At 34.2% G+C, this 17,702-nt stretch overlaps 2 protein-coding genes across 2 annotated transcripts; both read left to right on the top strand.

Moving 5' to 3' along the window:
• The first annotated feature begins 19 nt into the window (after positions 1-19).
• LOC110651916 (NADP-dependent alkenal double bond reductase P2) lies at positions 20-9,335 on the top strand. The gene is made up of 5 exons (XM_058148295.1): positions 20-359; positions 629-806; positions 7,502-7,668; positions 8,274-8,356; positions 8,677-9,335. Exons 1-5 carry the CDS (start codon positions 126-128, stop codon positions 9,053-9,055), a joined length of 1,041 nt encoding a protein of 346 aa, XP_058004278.1. The 5' UTR covers positions 20-125; the 3' UTR covers positions 9,056-9,335.
• A 4,095-nt stretch (positions 9,336-13,430) lies between these two features.
• Positions 13,431-15,990, top strand: LOC110651917 (probable LRR receptor-like serine/threonine-protein kinase At5g16900). The gene is made up of 8 exons (XM_058148296.1): positions 13,431-13,583; positions 13,689-14,214; positions 14,315-14,793; positions 14,881-15,013; positions 15,117-15,185; positions 15,290-15,361; positions 15,455-15,523; positions 15,645-15,990. Exons 1-8 carry the CDS (start codon positions 13,517-13,519, stop codon positions 15,760-15,762), a joined length of 1,533 nt encoding a protein of 510 aa, XP_058004279.1. The 5' UTR covers positions 13,431-13,516; the 3' UTR covers positions 15,763-15,990.
• The last annotated feature ends 1,712 nt before the right edge of the window (positions 15,991-17,702 follow it).

Genomic DNA, 17,702 nt, shown 5'->3' on the forward strand with positions numbered 1-17,702 from the left:
TTTAAAAATCTAATCTTTATTTCCACTTCCTTCCTCACAAACCTACTATAAAGCCCAAGTGGAATTGCCATCTCCCCGGTCCACTGTGTAGGCAGTAACAATTGCAGGAAGAGAAGAGATAGAGGATGGCGTTTAGTGGTGAAGTAAGCAACAAACAGGTGATATTCAGAGACTATGTGACTGGTTTTCCTCAAGAATCTGACATGTGCTTCACCACTGGTACTGTAAAACTCAAGGTACCAGAAGGTTCTAATGGTGTTCTTGTCAAGAATCTCTATCTCTCCTGTGATCCTTACATGCGAATCTTGATGGGGAAACATGAGGTTTCCAGCTCATTTTCCTCCTATACTCCAGGCTCTGTAAGCTCTTTCATTTGTTTCTCTTCTGTTTCCTTTCTCTATTGCTTCAGTTTCTTTATTCTTAGTTATTTCAATGGGTTTTAGACTTATAGTGGTCTATCTGAAATTCCTTAAATTTTAGCTGAGGCCCCCCTCTTAGAGTATCAAGTTTTATTTATGCTATCAAATTGGGGAAATATAAAAATTGTTATGTATAATCCCCTTTTAATTTTTCATCCATAGCCCACAAGTAATCCCAGTTTTGAATTTGTATTGATGAAAACACGCAGCCACTTACTGGGTATGGAGTGGCTAAAGTTTTGGATTCAGGAAACCCAGACTTTAAAGAAGGGGACTTGGTTTGGGGAATAACTGGATGGGAAGAGTACAGTCTCATCACAACACCACAAGCGCTCTTTAAAATTCAGCATACTGATGTTCCCCTTTCATACTATACAGGAATTCTTGGTAAGTCACAGAGAATTCTGCAACATTTGTATGTGGTGTCAGCAATATTAATTGAGAGCTAGTTTTTGTTTGAGTTTGATTGCTTTGATTGAACATGTGATTCTGCAGTACCATGAATTGCATGTTACCATAAATGTGGTATTTGTTTTCCATATAATTATTCTTTGTTTTTGCATACAACATAACAAATTAAATAAAGCAATCACATGGGTATTATCTTGATGGTTAGATTGGCTTTGGGATTTGATGGATGAAATTGAATTAATGAATATTTTGCAATCCAGGATGGCAGGATCTGAGCCCCAAAGTAAAAATGTTTGGTTGCCTTGTTATATTCATTTGAGGCAGTAAGATAATTTCATTGGTCTACTTAAGAAAAATATTTTCTGACATGGTGTTCTATATGTGCTTCTGACAAAAAAAAAAGATAATAATCTTCTTTGATAAATCATCAGTCTATATCTTCTTTGATAAATCAGCAGTCTATATCTCTTACTCTCTGATTTCCTGCTCTTTCTTGACTTCTTCGTTCTATTCTTCTATTCGTCCTCTTCCTCCTCCTCCTCCTTCTCCTCTTCTTCGTTGTCGTCTTCTTCTTCTTCTTCTTCTTCTTCTTCTTCTTCTCCTTCTTCTTCTTCTTCTTCTTCTTCCTTTCTTTATCTTCTTTAATGTTAGGGTTTGGATCCCTAACAAGAGAAATTAGGAGAATAGAAGAAAGAAGAAGTAATTGAGAGACAAGAAGTAAGAAAGAGGATTGGAAGAGAGAAGAATTAGGGAGAAAATTATAGAGATGATAAGAGGAATATTATTTTTGAAACTTCAGTTTTGCTGTTACAAGGTAACTCCCTTGTTTTATACACTTCAACAGTTGTAACTACTTATCTAATTAATTCCAGCTACTTATTGACTTCTATAACTGCCATCAACTGCTCTCCTTCAGTTACAACAGTCTTCCCTCCTTTTTATTCCTAAACTTCTTCCTATAATATGTAACAATACCACATTCTTATACCCAAGAATGTAAAAATTCAGTGAATTGAGCTAAAAGAGAAGCTTGATCTTCCGAAGTAGCATCTTCAGCAGGTAGATTAGCCCATTTAATAAGGCCTTGAAGCACATGCTACTGGTCTCTTGCAATAACTTTTGTCCATAAAACCTTCTCAAGAGCAACAATAACCCTTTCCTTTGCCATTGTTGGTAATAATTCTATCAAAGGAGCTATCTTATCTCCTAGTTTCCTCTTTAAAATAGAAACATGGAAAACAGGGTGTATAAAGGAACTAGGTGGCAACTGCAATCTATAGGCCACTGATCCAATCCTTTCCAACACCTGATATGGACCATAGCACTTGGCAGAGAGCTTCAATGAAGTCCTAAGGGCAATAGAAGATTGCCTATAAGGCTGAAGTTTCAAATAGACCCAATCTCCCATAGCAAACTCCCTTTCATTTCTCTTTTTGTCGGCTTGATGCTTCATCCTTTGTTGTGCCAATGACAAATTCTCCTTGAGAACATAATTCATATGCTGCCTCTGTTCCAAGTATTCAGCTATAGCCCCAACACTAGGCAACTCTGATGGAATTAGTGGCAGAAATGGAGAAGAATACCCATAAAGAGCTTCAAAAGGGGACATCTTAATTGCACTGTTATGAGAAGAGTTGTACCACCATTCTGCTAAAGAAAGCCATTTACTCCAAGAAGAAGGTTGCAAGTGACACATGCATCTCAAGTAGAACTCCAAGCTTAATCTTTCAGACTGCCTATCAGTTTGAGGGTGATATGCTATGCTAAACCCAAACATTTAAAGAGACCCTTCCAAAAGAGATTAGTGAAAATCTTGTCTCTATCTAAAATAATGGATTAAGGAATGCCATGAAGCCTAAACACAAAATCTGTAAAGATTTTGGCTACTGAAGAAGCTGTAAATGGATGTGTTAGGGGAAGGAAATGGGCATATTTTGTCAATCTGCAAATAACTACTAGAATAGCATCTTTCCCATTTGATTTTGGCAAGTGCTCTATGAAATCCATAGAAATTTGTTGCCAACGTTAAGTAGGAATCTCCAATCAATGTTTGCAATAAATAAACTAGGGGAAGCATAATGCTCAGATTTGCACCTAGCACAAGTATCACGGGTTTTGATGTATTGCATAATATCAGCCAACATACCAGGCCAAAAAAACATGTCTTTTCAAACTCATGTGAGTAGCATGCAACCCTAAATGTCCCCCAATTGTAGGGCTGTGATAAAGTGTCAACAAATTCTGCCTCAAAACTTTAGCAGCCCCCACATATATTCTATTCTTATAAAGGATCATTCCAATTTTCAACTTATAATCAGGATGTGTATTAGGATCCAATGAAAGAGTTCTTTGCAACTCTAGTGCTTTCTCATTACCCTCATAACTATTAATCAAATTGGACATCCAAGTTGGTGTAACAGAAGAATTGGACAGCTGCAATACATTGACTTCCTGAATTGCCCTCTCAGGCCGTCAAGATAAGGCATTAGCCACTTTATTTTCAATTCCTTTTGTATAGAGAGTTTTATAATCAAGGCTCAGTAATTTTGAAATTCCCCTCTGTTGTAATCTAGTATGTAACCTTTGCTCTAAAAGATGCTTGATACTCTCATGGTCAATCTTTATGTAGAATTGACCTTGCTCCAAGTAATGTCTCCATTTAGAGACAACAAAGGTAATGATCAAAAGCTTCTTTTCATACACAGATAGAGTCTATGATCTAGGTCCAAAAGCTTTAGAAATAAAAGCAATAGGATGATTGACCTGCTGCAATACTATACTCATTCCCCAATTACTGGCATCAGTTTCAATGACAAAAGCTTTTATGAAATCAGGCAAAGCAAGAATAGGAACTTCAGTCATAGCCCGCCTGGGCTTGTTAAAGGCATCCTAAGTTGTTGGACCCAATTGGAAAGCATCTTTCTTCAATAAATCTGTTAAGGGTTTACTGATGATGCCGTAGTTCCTTATAAACTTTTGATAGTAGCCAGTGAGCCCAAAAATACGCCTCAATTCATTAACAGAAATAGGAGTTGGCCAGGTAATCATGGCTTGGACTTTCTTTGGATTTGTTGCTACCCCTTTCCCTGAAATTATATGACCCAAATACTCTACTTTAGTCTTCCCAAAGGAACATTTAGACATTTTTGCATATAATTGTTGCTCTTGAAGAACCTTAAGCACCACCTCAAAGTGCTGCAAATGTGTTTCCGTAGTAGGGCTGTAGATTACAATATCATAAAAAAAACCAAAACAAACTTTCTCAAATAAGGCTGAAATTTGTGGTTCATCAATGCTTGGAAGGTTGCTTGGGCATTGGTAAGCCCATAAGGCATCACAGTGAATTCATAATGGCCTTGGTGAGTTCTGAATGCAATTTTGGGTATGTCTGGAATATGCTTTCTTATCTGATAATACCTTGCTCTATGGTCTATCTTGGAAAAAAACACAAGCTCCATGCAGTTCATCTAACAAATCAACAATCATTGGGATAGGAAACTTATCCTTGATTGTTTGATCATCCAGTTTCTTATAATCAACACAAAATCTCCATGTCCCATCTTTTTTCTTCACTAATTGGAGAAGAATATGGGCTAGTACTAGCTGAATGATTTAAGATGGCAGCATATCAAAAACTAACTTTTCAATTTTAGCTTTCTGAAAATGGGGATACCTGTATGGCCTTACATTAATGGGTTGAGAGGTTAAATTCAATGGAATAGCATAATTGTGGCTTCTAAATGGTGGAAGGCCTTAAGGTTCCTTAAATATACTATGGTACTTTTGCAATAGCTACTATAAAGCCTCACCGCCATCCACTACTGCTGCATTAACCATAGAATCCTCTTGCTCAACTTTTGAAATTGAAACACAAAAAATAGGTGTTGCTAAATTAGTCCCTCCTTTCTGCAGTAAGTCAGAAATAGTATCACGGGATTTCAGAACAAATCCTGAAGAGGAATCATTCAATCCTTGTAAGACAACCGATTTCCCATCACCACTCAATATAACTCTTGAAGCTTTAATATCAAATAAAACTAGGTTAAAACTTTTAAGCCAATCAACCCCTCAAACCATATGAAGACTTCCCAACTGCAGAATCCTCAAGTCAAAATTGAAATGATGAGACTACATCTGCCAAGAAAAGTGTTGACATTTGTATTCACAAGTAATTTTCCTCCCATCAGCAACAGAAATATTGGCAGTTGGTATCTCTACCATCGGCAGCTTCATTTCCTTAGCAACTTTTCTATCCAAGAAGCTATTAGTACTCCCTGTGTCAGTAAGAATCACTAGCTGTCTACTCCTATGCTTCCCCAAGACTTTTATAGTTTCATTCCCTTGCTTTCCTTCCACAGCATATACTGACAGCATAGGTTCTCCCATATTTTCCAACTCCTGAGATTCCTCTAACATATTCAAACCTTCTTCCTCGTTTCCCCCTTCTAATTTCTCAATTTACACAGTCATTGCAGTCTTAGGTTCACATTGGTGCCTAGGTATAAACTTCTCCCCACACTTGTAATAAGGTCTTAGGTTAGTTTTAGTGGTTGAATTAGGTTGATTGGAAGGTTTGTTGATTGAAGAATTAGCCGTAACAACAGGGGTAGGACTGCTAGTAATTGGTTTAATCAAAGGAAAATTTGGCTTAGGAAGAGAATTAACAAGAGGTGGTCCTGGAGGGTAACAGTATAGCTAATTAGGTCTGGACTTTTGGTAGGGTCGGCTAGCATTTGCAAAACTAAAGTTATTATTAGAATTGCTATTGTTAGGGTTGCTATAAGAAATGGATCTAAAAATTACAGTGGTATGAGAATTCTTAGTAGGATCTTTGTACCTTCTAGTATTATCCAGAAGCTGCTCTTGCAATCTAGCAACCTCAATAGTTTGAGGAAGAGTAGTTGGTTTCATCATTCTTACCATAAGTCTCATCTCATCCTTCAAACCCTCGACAAATCCCAAAAGAAAATAGGATTCACCCAAATGTGGCATAACCTTTTCCAGTCTAATCCTTAGATTCTTAAAAGCATCTTGATATTCATCCACAGTTCCTTTCTGCCTTAACTTCAAAAATTCCTTAACAATATCTTGTAACCCTTGATCCTCAAACCTCTCACAAATACTTTGCTCAAATTCCTCCCAAGAATGACTCCCTATTCTAGTTACGAAACCATGCATCTGCCTTATCAGTTAAAAACAGACTAGCAATCCCAATCCTTTTATCCTTTGGCACCTCATACGCATCAAAATATTTAACACATTTCCTAATCCAAACCTTTGGATCATTTCCATCAAAATGCATCATTTTAATCTTAGGAAAATGAGGGTTTGATCCCTCATTACTAAAAGAATTATTAGAGTTTCTAGAACTACCTTGAGAAGGAATGGGTAACAGGCCCCTGTTTTCAAGCACACCAAATTTGCCCTCATCAACTCAACTCAACTCAATTCAACTAAGCCTTTATCCCAAAAATTTATTGGGGTCGGCTGTATGGATTCTCTTTCTCCACTCTAAACAATTTTGGATTAAATCCTTGGAAATATGTAATGCTTCTAGGTCATGTTGTACTACTCTTATCGGAAATTTTCTCTCATCACTGCTACAAATTCCCTTTGCCTTTTCTTTGCTTTTTTCCTCCATCATAATGCTCATGAAAGCCTGGAATTCCTTCCTGAAAGAATTGAGTTCTAGAGAAGTTTTCTTTGTCGCCTCCTTCATTCCTTGAGTCTCCTCTTGGAGATCTCTCTTTTTTTCCTCTAGCTCAGCAATCTTGATCATCTCATAACTCACCACTATAGATCTAGTCATATTTCCGACTCACAAGAACCAAGAATTGAATCAATCCCATCACGTACCTGCTCTGATACCAAGTCTTAGGGTTTTGTATCCCTAACAAGAGAAATTAGGAGAATAGAAGAAAGAAGAAGTAATTGAGAGATAAGAAGTAAGAAAGAGGATTGGAAGAGAGAAGAATTAGGGAAAAAATTAGAGAGAAGAGAAGAAGAATATTATTTCTGAGATTTCATTTATGCTGTTGCAAGGTAACTCCCTTGTTTTATACACTTCAGCAGTTGTAACCGCTTATCTAATTAATTCCAGCTGCATATTGACTTCTATAACTGCCATCAACTACTCTCCTTCAGTTGCAACAGTCTTTCCCTCCCTTTTATTCTTATACTTCTTCCTATAATACTTAATATTTTATCATCGTCTGCCTTGGTTGAACCCAAAATCGTTTAGAGTGGAGAAAGCGAATCCATATAGCCGACTCCAAATTTTTGGGATAAAGGTTTAGTTGAGTTGAGTTGAGTTGAGTTGAGTCTGCCTTGGTGGAAATAGCCATCCTGTCTGCATTGGATTATTACATAACATTGTTGCATCGTGTATATAGCGTGTGGATGGAGAATTTGAAACCTCAAGTAAATGAGCTTCAATTAATACCACATACATAAGGATTTGAACATGTAAAAGTGGTTTATTTATTTTTTCTTTTTAAAAATCAAATTCTTGAAAGTTTATTTGAAACTATACTTTCCTTTTAGGTATTTCTAATTCATCCTCAAAAAAAAAAAAAAAAAAAAATCCAATTCATAACCCCATATCTAAGCTTTTCTACCTATATATATATATAGTCCTATATCATATATATATCCATGCCTTTTCTTTTCAGGTATGCCTGGAGTGACTGCTTATGCTGGTTTTTATGAGGTTTCTTCTCCCAAGAAAGGAGACCGTGTTTTCATTTCAGCAGCCTCTGGCGCTGTTGGTCAGCTTGTTGGCCAATTTGCAAAGTTGATGGGCTGTTATGTTGTTGGAAGTGCTGGAAGTAAAGAAAAGGTGATTTGCTTTCTCTTTCATTTTCATTTGACTGTATATATACATATTTATGCCAACTACCTAATTTCATAAATTTATTCTTGTAATATCATATATATATATATATATATATATATATTTGAAAATTCTATTAAAACCATTTTGGCTACTTTCAGAATTTCCAAACATTTTGCAGTATAAAAATTGATCATATGTATCGAAACTTAGAAGTTATAGCATAGAATAATTGTAGGATTAGACAATCTTATAACTAATAAACTATTTTTTGGTTCTAGATTTTGAATATTCTAGCTTACATTCTTCCTTTTTAATGAAAATTAATGCTATATATCCTACTAAAAGCTACCTTGTAGTTAGTAGCATAATTAAAATACGATAAAAATATACATGTGCATTATAAATTATTATCTTAGTTGCTTAGTAATCTATGCATTAATTTTAGGAACTAATTTTTAGAAGATTTTGAAGGCATTGAGTAGGGATTTTTTAGCTTTTGTTTCTTGCTTCTTTCATTTAATCTTTCTTTTAACCCCTCTGTGAAATGGATCAAGGATGAAATGACTCTTAAATGAATTCTCCCTTTCTCCTCTTGTCATTCTAATCAGATTGATTTGTTAAAGAATAAGTTGGGGTTTGATGAGGCCTTCAATTATAAAGAGGAGCACAACTTGGATGCTGCTTTGAAAAGGTCAGAATATGTTACTTAATCAAGACAAATATGAAAATTGCTTTGCAGTCTTGACATTTTGACTTACCATTGAGCTTATTTTTCAAATATTAATGAAAGTGAATCAGGCAATTTAAGGAACCGACATAAACTAGGAAGTCTTAAGCAAAACCCATTAGGCTGTTAGAAGTGTGAGTACTTTTTGTTTTCAATTTGCATTAACACCAGAGAAAAGGGTTAAAAAGAATAAAAAAATAAGAGAGATGGTATTATTTTTGTTATTGTAACTTCATGTCAATTATAGCAAATTCAAATTGTACACTTCTTTTGCACTGCCACAGATGCTTCCCTGAAGGCATAGACATCTATTTTGAAAATGTTGGTGGGAAAATGCTTGATGCTGTTCTTCTCAACATGAGAGTCCATGGCCGCATTGCTGTATGCGGAATGATCTCACAGTACAACCTTGACCAGCCTGAAGGTGTTTGTAATTTGATGTCTATTGTTTATAAACGGGTCCGCTTAGAAGGATTTGCAGCACCTGATTATTATCCCCAATATCCCAAGTTTTTGGATATTGTGCTGCCCTACATTAGAGAAGGGAAGATTACATATATTGAAGACATTGTTGAAGGACTGGAGAAGGGCCCTGGAGCCATCATAGGCCTTTTTAAGGGTAGAAATGTTGGAAAACAGGTGATTGTAGTTGCTCATGAGTGATTGGATCCCTGTTATGTGTATGTTTTTGCCTTAATGATATAAAATCTGCATCTGTTGAAGTACTGGCATTTTAGCTCCAACATTGAAGGATTTTTTTCTTTAAGCATGAAGACCAGCAGAAAATCTTGGAATAAGCTGGCATTAGTTGTTATTTATTAAATTTTGAATTCAGTTGCAACAGCTCTGTATTTTAAGCAAAATGATAGCCGAAGTTGTGGTGAAGTTCTGTGTATATATGACTTTGAATGAAATAAAAGAGTCGATCTTTCAACCGAAAAAATACATTTCTCTATGATTGCTGGTGCCTTAGAATTCAAAACACTTTAAATTCATTTTCTGGCTTCACTGCTATCAAGCTCTTTAAGGATGAGTTTTGCAAAGTTTGGATTACTTGATCATTTGAATCTTAATTTAAGCTTTGGTCAAGGATATCATCAATCTGAACGTCTTGATTCCTGCAACCGCAAAACCATTTATTACTGCAAATTTTTAATCCTGCTCCAACAGTATCTAATGCTAATTCTAAGTCTGCATAGAGCTGTCGATACATGCTGTTGAGGGAAATTAAGTTGGACTGTTTTTGTATGTACTAATAGCAAGTGAATGCACAGGGTTTCCCTTATAGTCTTGTTTAGTTGTTTTATGTATTTATGCATATAGTTGATCTTCTTTGCTCAGAACAGAATTGTGGCAATCACAGTGCATATCAATATACATGATTTGGTTGAACTTGCAGCCAGTTGCCTGAGTTTTAATATTCTCTATTTCTTTGTAAATTCAAAAATCATATGCAAGCATCAACTCACATATTTTTGTTCAATTTTTTTATCCTTCTCTAGGCACTTATTCGAACCCTGCGTTAATTGTTTGGATGCTAACGATGGGTTCTTTCAATTCCTAATTTTGCAAGTAGCTTTCAGTCCTCCACAACAGAAAGGCTTGTTCTGATAAGAGATGCCAAATTCTAAAGGATCGAGTCTCTGGACATGCAAAATTAGTTCGAAGTTCAGAAGGGTTGCTTAGCATTGAAACTCTCCTTTTAGACTTCTTGTCTGAGGAACAAATTTACACGAATGTTAAACAAGATTACAATTACTACATAGAGTTGTTGGTTTGGCATAAACTCCACCATCTTTCTATCTCTTGGTTCAAAAAAAAAAATGAAATTCAAATGTCATATAAGATTATAATTACTCCATGTGTAAGTGAATAATTTATTGTTATTTTTAATTCTCTATTTTTACAACACTTAAATGGTCAAAGCTAGAAGCAATTTACTTGCTACTCTTTTTTCTTCAACACAAAATCCAAACCCAGAATCTCTATTCTTAGGAATTACAAATTTTTTATTGTTTATTTTTCTTTTCTCCAAGTCAATTTAGGTCTATTCCATTTTTTCTTTCTATCCTCTAACCTAATGTGCTCTACATGTCTAACTGGAGCCTCCGTATGTCTACGTTTAAATGACCAAACCACCTTAATTTACTTTCTCTCAACTTATCCTTAATTGGCATCACTCCTACCTTTTCTCTAATACTCTCATTACGGACTTTATCTAGTTTAGCATAGTCATTCATCCACTTTAACATTCTCATCTCCGCAACTCTTATCTTATATGCATACGACTCATTCAGTACCCAATACTCACTACCATATAACATAGCCGGTCGTATGGCTATACGGTAAAATTTTCCTTTCAACTTATTGGGAATCTTGCGATCACATAAAATTCTGGTAGCACGTCTCCACTTCAACCATCTAGCTTTAATCCTATGACTAACATCCTCCTCACATCCCCCATCTACTTGAAGGACTGAATCGAGATATTTAAAGTGATTATTTTGGAACAGTACCACTCCATCCAAACTAACTCATTCCCTATCACCAGTTTGGCCTTCACTAAACTTGCAATGCATGTATTCTGTCTTCGTTCTACTTAGCTTAAAGCCCTTTGACTCTAGAGTACTTCTCCAAAGCTCTAGTTTTCTATTGACTCCTCTCGCGTCTCATCTATCAGAACAATATCATCCGCAAATATCATGCACTAAGGAATACTCTCTTGTCTATGTTTCGTCAATTTTTCTAAAACTAATGTAAAAAAGTAAGGACTTATAGCTGATCCTTGATGTAATCCAATTGAGATAAGAAAATCTCTTGTGTTCCCTCCCACTGTGCGCAAAATAGTAGTTGCTCCTAGAAGCATTACATTTCTGAGGATTTAACCCAAAATCGTTTAAAGTATGGAAAGCAAATCCATATAGCCGACTCCAAATTTTTGGGATAAAAACTTAGTTGAGTTGAGTTATATTTTTCTTTGTTGTAAATCAATGGACGACAAATCTCTACTAATGTACAATGGCTACAAGTGCGTCTTAATATTATCTTCCATGATGCAACCAGAAAAAACAAAACGGATGAACCGATAAATTTTAACTCAATGATAATGGAGTAGTCGATTTTAGAATTGTGAAGTCTCTACTTCAAATCCTAGACATAATAATAACAATAATAATAATAATAATAATGTAATTCCATTATTTTTGCATGGCTTATGTTTTGAAAAACTATAGTATTAAGCACGCTTATAAGTTTTAAAAATGTCTTAAATAAAGGGGCAAAATTAAAATTATAACCAGCTTCCACTAAACCATCCGTTCTTTCTCCAAAGCAAGAAAATCACAAGTTTTGAATGATCAAGACCAAGAAAAAAGGACTCATCTCTTCTATATATGTTTCTTCTTCGGTAGCCGCTTTCAGAAACCCACAATGGAGTAGTACACAATATATGGATCTCATCAAATCTTTGAAGAGATCCAATAACTTCACTTATCAAAGAAGGATGATACAGGTACGGGATGGTCTCCTTTGCGTAAGTTACAAAAACCCAATTTGGCCTTGAGTTGGTTTTGGGTAATGTTGTAACAGTGCTATCCATTGAAAACTTCCAACACTGCCCTATGCCCTTGAACAGAAGTAAGTGAATATATGTCGCGATCAGTGAGATCAAAGTCTTCTTAAGTCTTCTATTTAAAGATTTTCGCAAAGTCAAGTCTTCCTTTTAACCTTTTGCAGACTGATGAATCAAAGATGACTTAAATTTTGTGCTTTCAAAAAAATAATAAAAAAAAGGGTCTTCCTTCTAACCTAACCAAATCACACGCCATGGTCCATTGGTCCCCTCTCTGCCTTGGTTTATATTGGCATGACAATGAGAAATTCTTAGGTAGGGAGAGCATATGATTAACCATGATTAAAATTTATAAGATATGCGGATTTGGTTGACGCGTGTGGAAGCCGTCAATCCACTACACTGGTAAATTATAGAATACACCTAGAACATGTGTTCTCTCACTTGCATAGGTGCAAGATGACTTTTCACGATCCATGGAAAAACTCACATTTATGTGATGGTAGCGCACCCAACAATTTCTCTACCACACCACCGTAAGTGCAAGGAAAATCCTTAGGAGGACCGTGGACCAAGTCCATCACATCATGGGTTATAGCAGTGTTCTACTTCTACCATGGTTGATAAGTAGGAGGTATTTTCTAACCCTCTTGACGGGGCTTTCCTAGGCTCTAACCAAAGTCTAGTGAATTTTCCTTATGGTTTAGTTTAATTTAGTTAATGCATCCCCCCTAACAATGTGAAATAAACACTTTTTATTGTGCAATGTGAAAACGTGTAAACTGTAAAAAAATAAAATAAACATACAAAATATCAATATTTATATAGTTCGTCCTCTCAACACAGTGCTAAATCCATGGACATGCCATCTTTCACTGTCATCATTAAATAAATCATTATTACAATATATTATCCATCAACCCAATTACACTCAAGAGAATCCATACAATATCAAATTACTCATAGTAAATATATTAGTTAGTTTATTTCAGTCTCCTCTAGGCATAACCCAATATATTTGCTATTACAATACTATACTATAAAGGGTGTCTTCAACTATTTAGGTAAAAGCCCACTCACTAATGGACAATAATTCTTTTCTCTTGAATTCTATGTCCTTACTCTACCTTAGGTCAAAGCCTCTCTCCACTGCAATGAGCAAGTGCTCCCTCATCAACGGGCAGAGCCAAATTCTAAGCAATTGGCAAGACCCCTCTGCTCTCTACAATGGGCAACAGCCTCCATAAGTTAAAAGCCAAATAACTTTTTTCACCATTATCCTATTTATAATGTTAATTCCTTCAATCATACTCTGATTAAAAGTCACACTTAATTTAGGAATAACACTAAAATAAAATTTTTACTCTATATAGGAAATATTCCTCAGTACATATTTCTCTATTCTATTGAGGAATATTTTAAATTAGAAAAATGTCTCTCCAAATCCCACTAGAATTTTGAGTCATAATTCAAAAGGTCTCTATAAATAAAGCTTTAAACTCCCAAATTTTTTGTTCACGCATCCCAAGTTCAGAGCTTGCCTGAGCCTCACCATGGCTAGCCACCTACCTCTGTTGCTGCTCTTACTCCTTTCTGCCATGTCAACATTGTGTTCAGCCTGTACTCAAGCATAAAATTTTATCTCTTATTTGTTATTTGTTCTTTGCTTCTTTCACTAGCTTTTGGATACTGACAATTTCTTTGAAACTCTTCAATTATTTGCAGGGAATGTGAGCATAGACTGTGGATCTTCTGTTCCCTACGTCGACTTTAGATCTGTCCAGTGGACTGGAGATGACTCTTTTTTCATGCCAAATGGCAAGAGTCAGGAATTTCAAGTGGAACATAGCTACAGGGAGTTGCGCTCACTGAGAGCATTCTTTTCAGAAAAAAGGAGTTGCTACTCTATCAATGCTACCGAGGACGAAAAAGTTCTTGTTCGCGCTACCTTCTATTATGGAAACTATGATAATATATCCCAACCCCCTACTTTTGAGCTGCAACTTGATGGCAACTTCTGGGCTGCGGTTGAGACTGAAATTGATAAAGAAGTTCGTCATGAGGCGATTTACTATGTTAAAGGGGATGCTATAAGTGTGTGCGTAGCGCAGATGAAAACTGGCCAGTTTCCCTTCATGTCAGCACTTGAAGTGAGGAGTTTGGCTACAGAGATGTATGCTGCTCGTGCTGATAAAAATGTTGCTTTGTTCTTGCAACATAGGATTTCTTTTGGAATAATTTCAGCTGTCAGGTGCATCTCTCTATTCTCTTTAGTTTCAAATTGAACTGGAAAAGTTTATATTTATGACTGTATCTTTAGTTTTACACTAGTCTTGGGGAACCCTTTTCAGGTATCCGGATGACGAGTATGATCGAATTTGGAATCCACCAAACCTTTTAGTTGATTATACATTGGTAAAAAGAGAAGATGATTCTATTGTTGTTAACTCGAGTGATCAACCTCCAAAAGCTGTTTTGCTTGGTGTTATTTTACATCTAACGAAGTTTGGCTTCGGTCGGCTGCCAACAGTTCAAGTTCCCATATACATGAACATGTACTTTGCTGCAGTGGATAAAGAAATAGAAGCCTATCCTCCCCAAAAGAGGTCTTTTCTAGTATTTAAGGATGATCTCTTGCTTACCTCTGAACCTGTTGTCCCATATTACAACAATGTTACTGAACTAAGCTTTCCAAACATTACTGCTTCAAGTGCATCTTGGTTTTATTTAGTTCCTGCAAGCAATGATAATTCAACAGTCACTCCGACCATCAACGCCTTGGAACTTTTTCTTGTCAGTGATCCACTAACTAGAACATCCAGTACAGATGGTGAGTATTCAGTTTCCTGAAACTATATTTTAGTCTCCTGTATATAAATATATATATGAACTAATATATTATTTTCTTTGAATATAGTGGAGGGGCTAGATGCTTTGCAAGGAGGTTTCAGTATATTACGGGAATGGAAGAGTGACCCCTGTCTTCCAAAAAAAGATGCATGGGATTGGCTCAATTGCAGTGCTGATGTTTCGCCTCGAGTAATTGCATTGTAAATCTTCTATCTATTCCATTTCTATGCACATAGGATTGGAGTTTGATCAAGTTGCGAGTATATTTGCTTCTGTATGACTTGGGCAATTAAAATTTTCCAGGAATCTCAGCGGGTATGGACTTTCTGGGCCACTCCCAGATTTCAGCTCAATGGATGCTCTTGAATATATGTGAGTTAATGGAAAAAATAAGAAGCTGAATGGAATTATTCGTAAGCTCAATTTGGTCTCATTTTTCATTTTAATTTATTTTGGTGGATTATATGCACTTGCAGAGATTTACAGAACAATAATTTGACTGGAAATGTTCCAGAATTCCTTGGCTTGCTACCTAATCTGAAAGAATTGTGAGTTTATACTGGACTTTTACAAATAATTTTCCTTTATTTCTCCATGAGGACTAACCTGAAAACTTACTTAATTTGTCTCTGCTTTTCAAGGAATTTGTCTGGCAACAATTTTAATGGATCTATTCCCAGGTCTCTTTTGAATAAAAATATAAGCTTCAGGTAACTGAGTAAAGCTTAAAGACTATGATCTTTTATTGATTAAAATCACCACATACTAAGCAAAAGACTTCAAGTTTTGGAATTCTTATTTTGATATTTTGCATGTATTTTTCACTGGCAGCTGGACAGGCAACAAAAATTTGAGAATCACTTCCCATGGTGGCAAGCACAGAAACACCCTGCAGACGATATCTGGAGCCTTGATTTCAATTTTCATTCTATCCCTGGTGCTCATTTGAACTTAAGATTTCTTCTTTTTTCCCTGGAGATCTGTGACATTGGACATGATGATCCAAGCTTATGTATCTATTTTTGAAGTGTTTGGAAATTTGCTTGAAATGAAATGTATACAGTGACCCATCTAGATTTACAGAATGGGAGAGAATTGCCTTTGTTTTGTTTTGCTTTGTATCTCAAACACTGAACAGAGAAATGATGATAATGATTATATTATGGTGATTTAATAATTTTTTTTTATTATTTGGTTGGTCGTTATTCATTTTATTAGAAGATCAAAATATTGAGGTTATTATAAGAATGATTTTCAAACCTAGCTCGATCTAAAAATGCTTTTCAAAATATCATATTAGAATTGAATCATTACAATAAATATATGTGATGTTAAAATAACCAGCAAAATTAAGGTAGATAACATATAATATAATAAATAATAAATATAATATCATGAGTAATATTATTATAAATTAATATAAAAATATTATTAGAAACTTTGAGTTACGGGACTAATATACATTTTATATGTTTGCCGATGATTCTTATTAACAATATATTTAAAATTTTTGATAGGATATAATACATGCGAATGAAACTAAAACTTGTTATAATGAATCAAAGCATAACATAAAGTCTTATATGATAATATTATCAGTCTAATATAAGTCACCATATTATAAGTCATGTTTTACGTCATAATTAATTTAAAAAATAAATATAATATAAATATTCATATAAACTATAATTAAAATAAGCCATTATAGCATAATAATGATTTTTTAAAGAAAAAATAAAAAATTCTCCATGGTTGAATTTTCATATCACCTTCACCTTTCAAGATTAATGGAGCATCACTTTCCATAGAATTACTTCCACCAACATTACTTTCCAAAGAATTTATTGCATCAACAATACTAAATCAATAGCCATGCCCTTAATTTGGATCATCTATTTTTCTTAATTACCCAAATCATACGATCATTGTAATTGACATTATTCAACAATTTCTACTGCAATTTCCCTTGCTTTTAATTCATGAGGGAGAAATGCTGAATGTGAACCATGCTTGGCAAAATTTTCAGCAACCTCGTTCCACCATAAAAAAAAAAAAAAAAAAAAAAATTATATATGTCCCCCATTAATTATATAATATATATATATATATATATATATATTATAATTAATGGGGGATGAACTTGTCAACTGCTAAAAATTCTTTATTTTTTAAATTATTTACAGTATTAAAAAAAAATTGAAACAAGAAGATAGAAAAAAAAAGTCTTTTTCCTACTAAAAATCCACCTTATCTTCATCAATAATATAAAAATATGTTTGTTGTAAAAATTATTAATATAAGAGAAAAATATTACATGAAAATAAAACAACATAAAATTATCTTAGACTACGTTTGGATTCTAGAATTTAGATTTCAAATTTAGAATTTAAATATTTAATTTAAAATTTAGAATTTAAAATTCGTAAATTTAAAAATCTTTTATTTAGTTAAAAAAAAGAATTTTCATAAAAATATTTAGAAATTATGATATCATTTAAAGCTGATAAATTTGATTGTAATGAGATGAATTTGAAATAATAAGGTGAAAGTAAATATTTTAAATTAATGATCCAATAAAAGTATATTTAATTTTAAATTTATGATATTATAAATAATTATAATATCAAATTTATAATTTTATTCTATTAATTCATATTAGAATTTATAAAATTCACCTCTACTTATTTTACATATACTTTTTTCCTTTAATTCAAAGACATAAGAAGTTAGAGTTATAATTTTTAAATAAATTAAATAAAAAATTGAAAATTGGGTGAAATTACAACCTTCAATAAATTAACTAATTTTATTATTTATTATGAAAAATTATTGCATTTTAGATTTGGAGATCATAGGAAAAGAAAAGGGAAGAGAGATTAAAATAAATAT

This window comes from Hevea brasiliensis, chromosome 6, assembly GCF_030052815.1.
Source record: "Hevea brasiliensis isolate MT/VB/25A 57/8 chromosome 6, ASM3005281v1, whole genome shotgun sequence".
Taxonomy (NCBI): domain Eukaryota; kingdom Viridiplantae; phylum Streptophyta; class Magnoliopsida; order Malpighiales; family Euphorbiaceae; genus Hevea; species Hevea brasiliensis.

Excerpts from the sequence above, each read along its gene's own strand:
- LOC110651916 (XM_058148295.1), top strand. The coding sequence starts at position 126 with ATGGCGTTTAGTGGTGAAGTAAGCAACAAACAGGTGATATTCAGAGAC. Across the intron at positions 360-628 it reads CCTCCTATACTCCAGGCTCT|CCACTTACTGGGTATGGAGT; the intron begins GTAAGCTCTTTC and ends GAAAACACGCAG. Across the intron at positions 807-7,501 it reads ATACTATACAGGAATTCTTG|GTATGCCTGGAGTGACTGCT; the intron begins GTAAGTCACAGA and ends TTTTCTTTTCAG.
- LOC110651917 (XM_058148296.1), top strand. The coding sequence starts at position 13,517 with ATGGCTAGCCACCTACCTCTGTTGCTGCTCTTACTCCTTTCTGCCATG. Across the intron at positions 15,014-15,116 it reads TCGCCTCGAGTAATTGCATT|GAATCTCAGCGGGTATGGAC; the intron begins GTAAATCTTCTA and ends AAAATTTTCCAG. Across the intron at positions 15,186-15,289 it reads ATGGATGCTCTTGAATATAT|AGATTTACAGAACAATAATT; the intron begins GTGAGTTAATGG and ends ATGCACTTGCAG.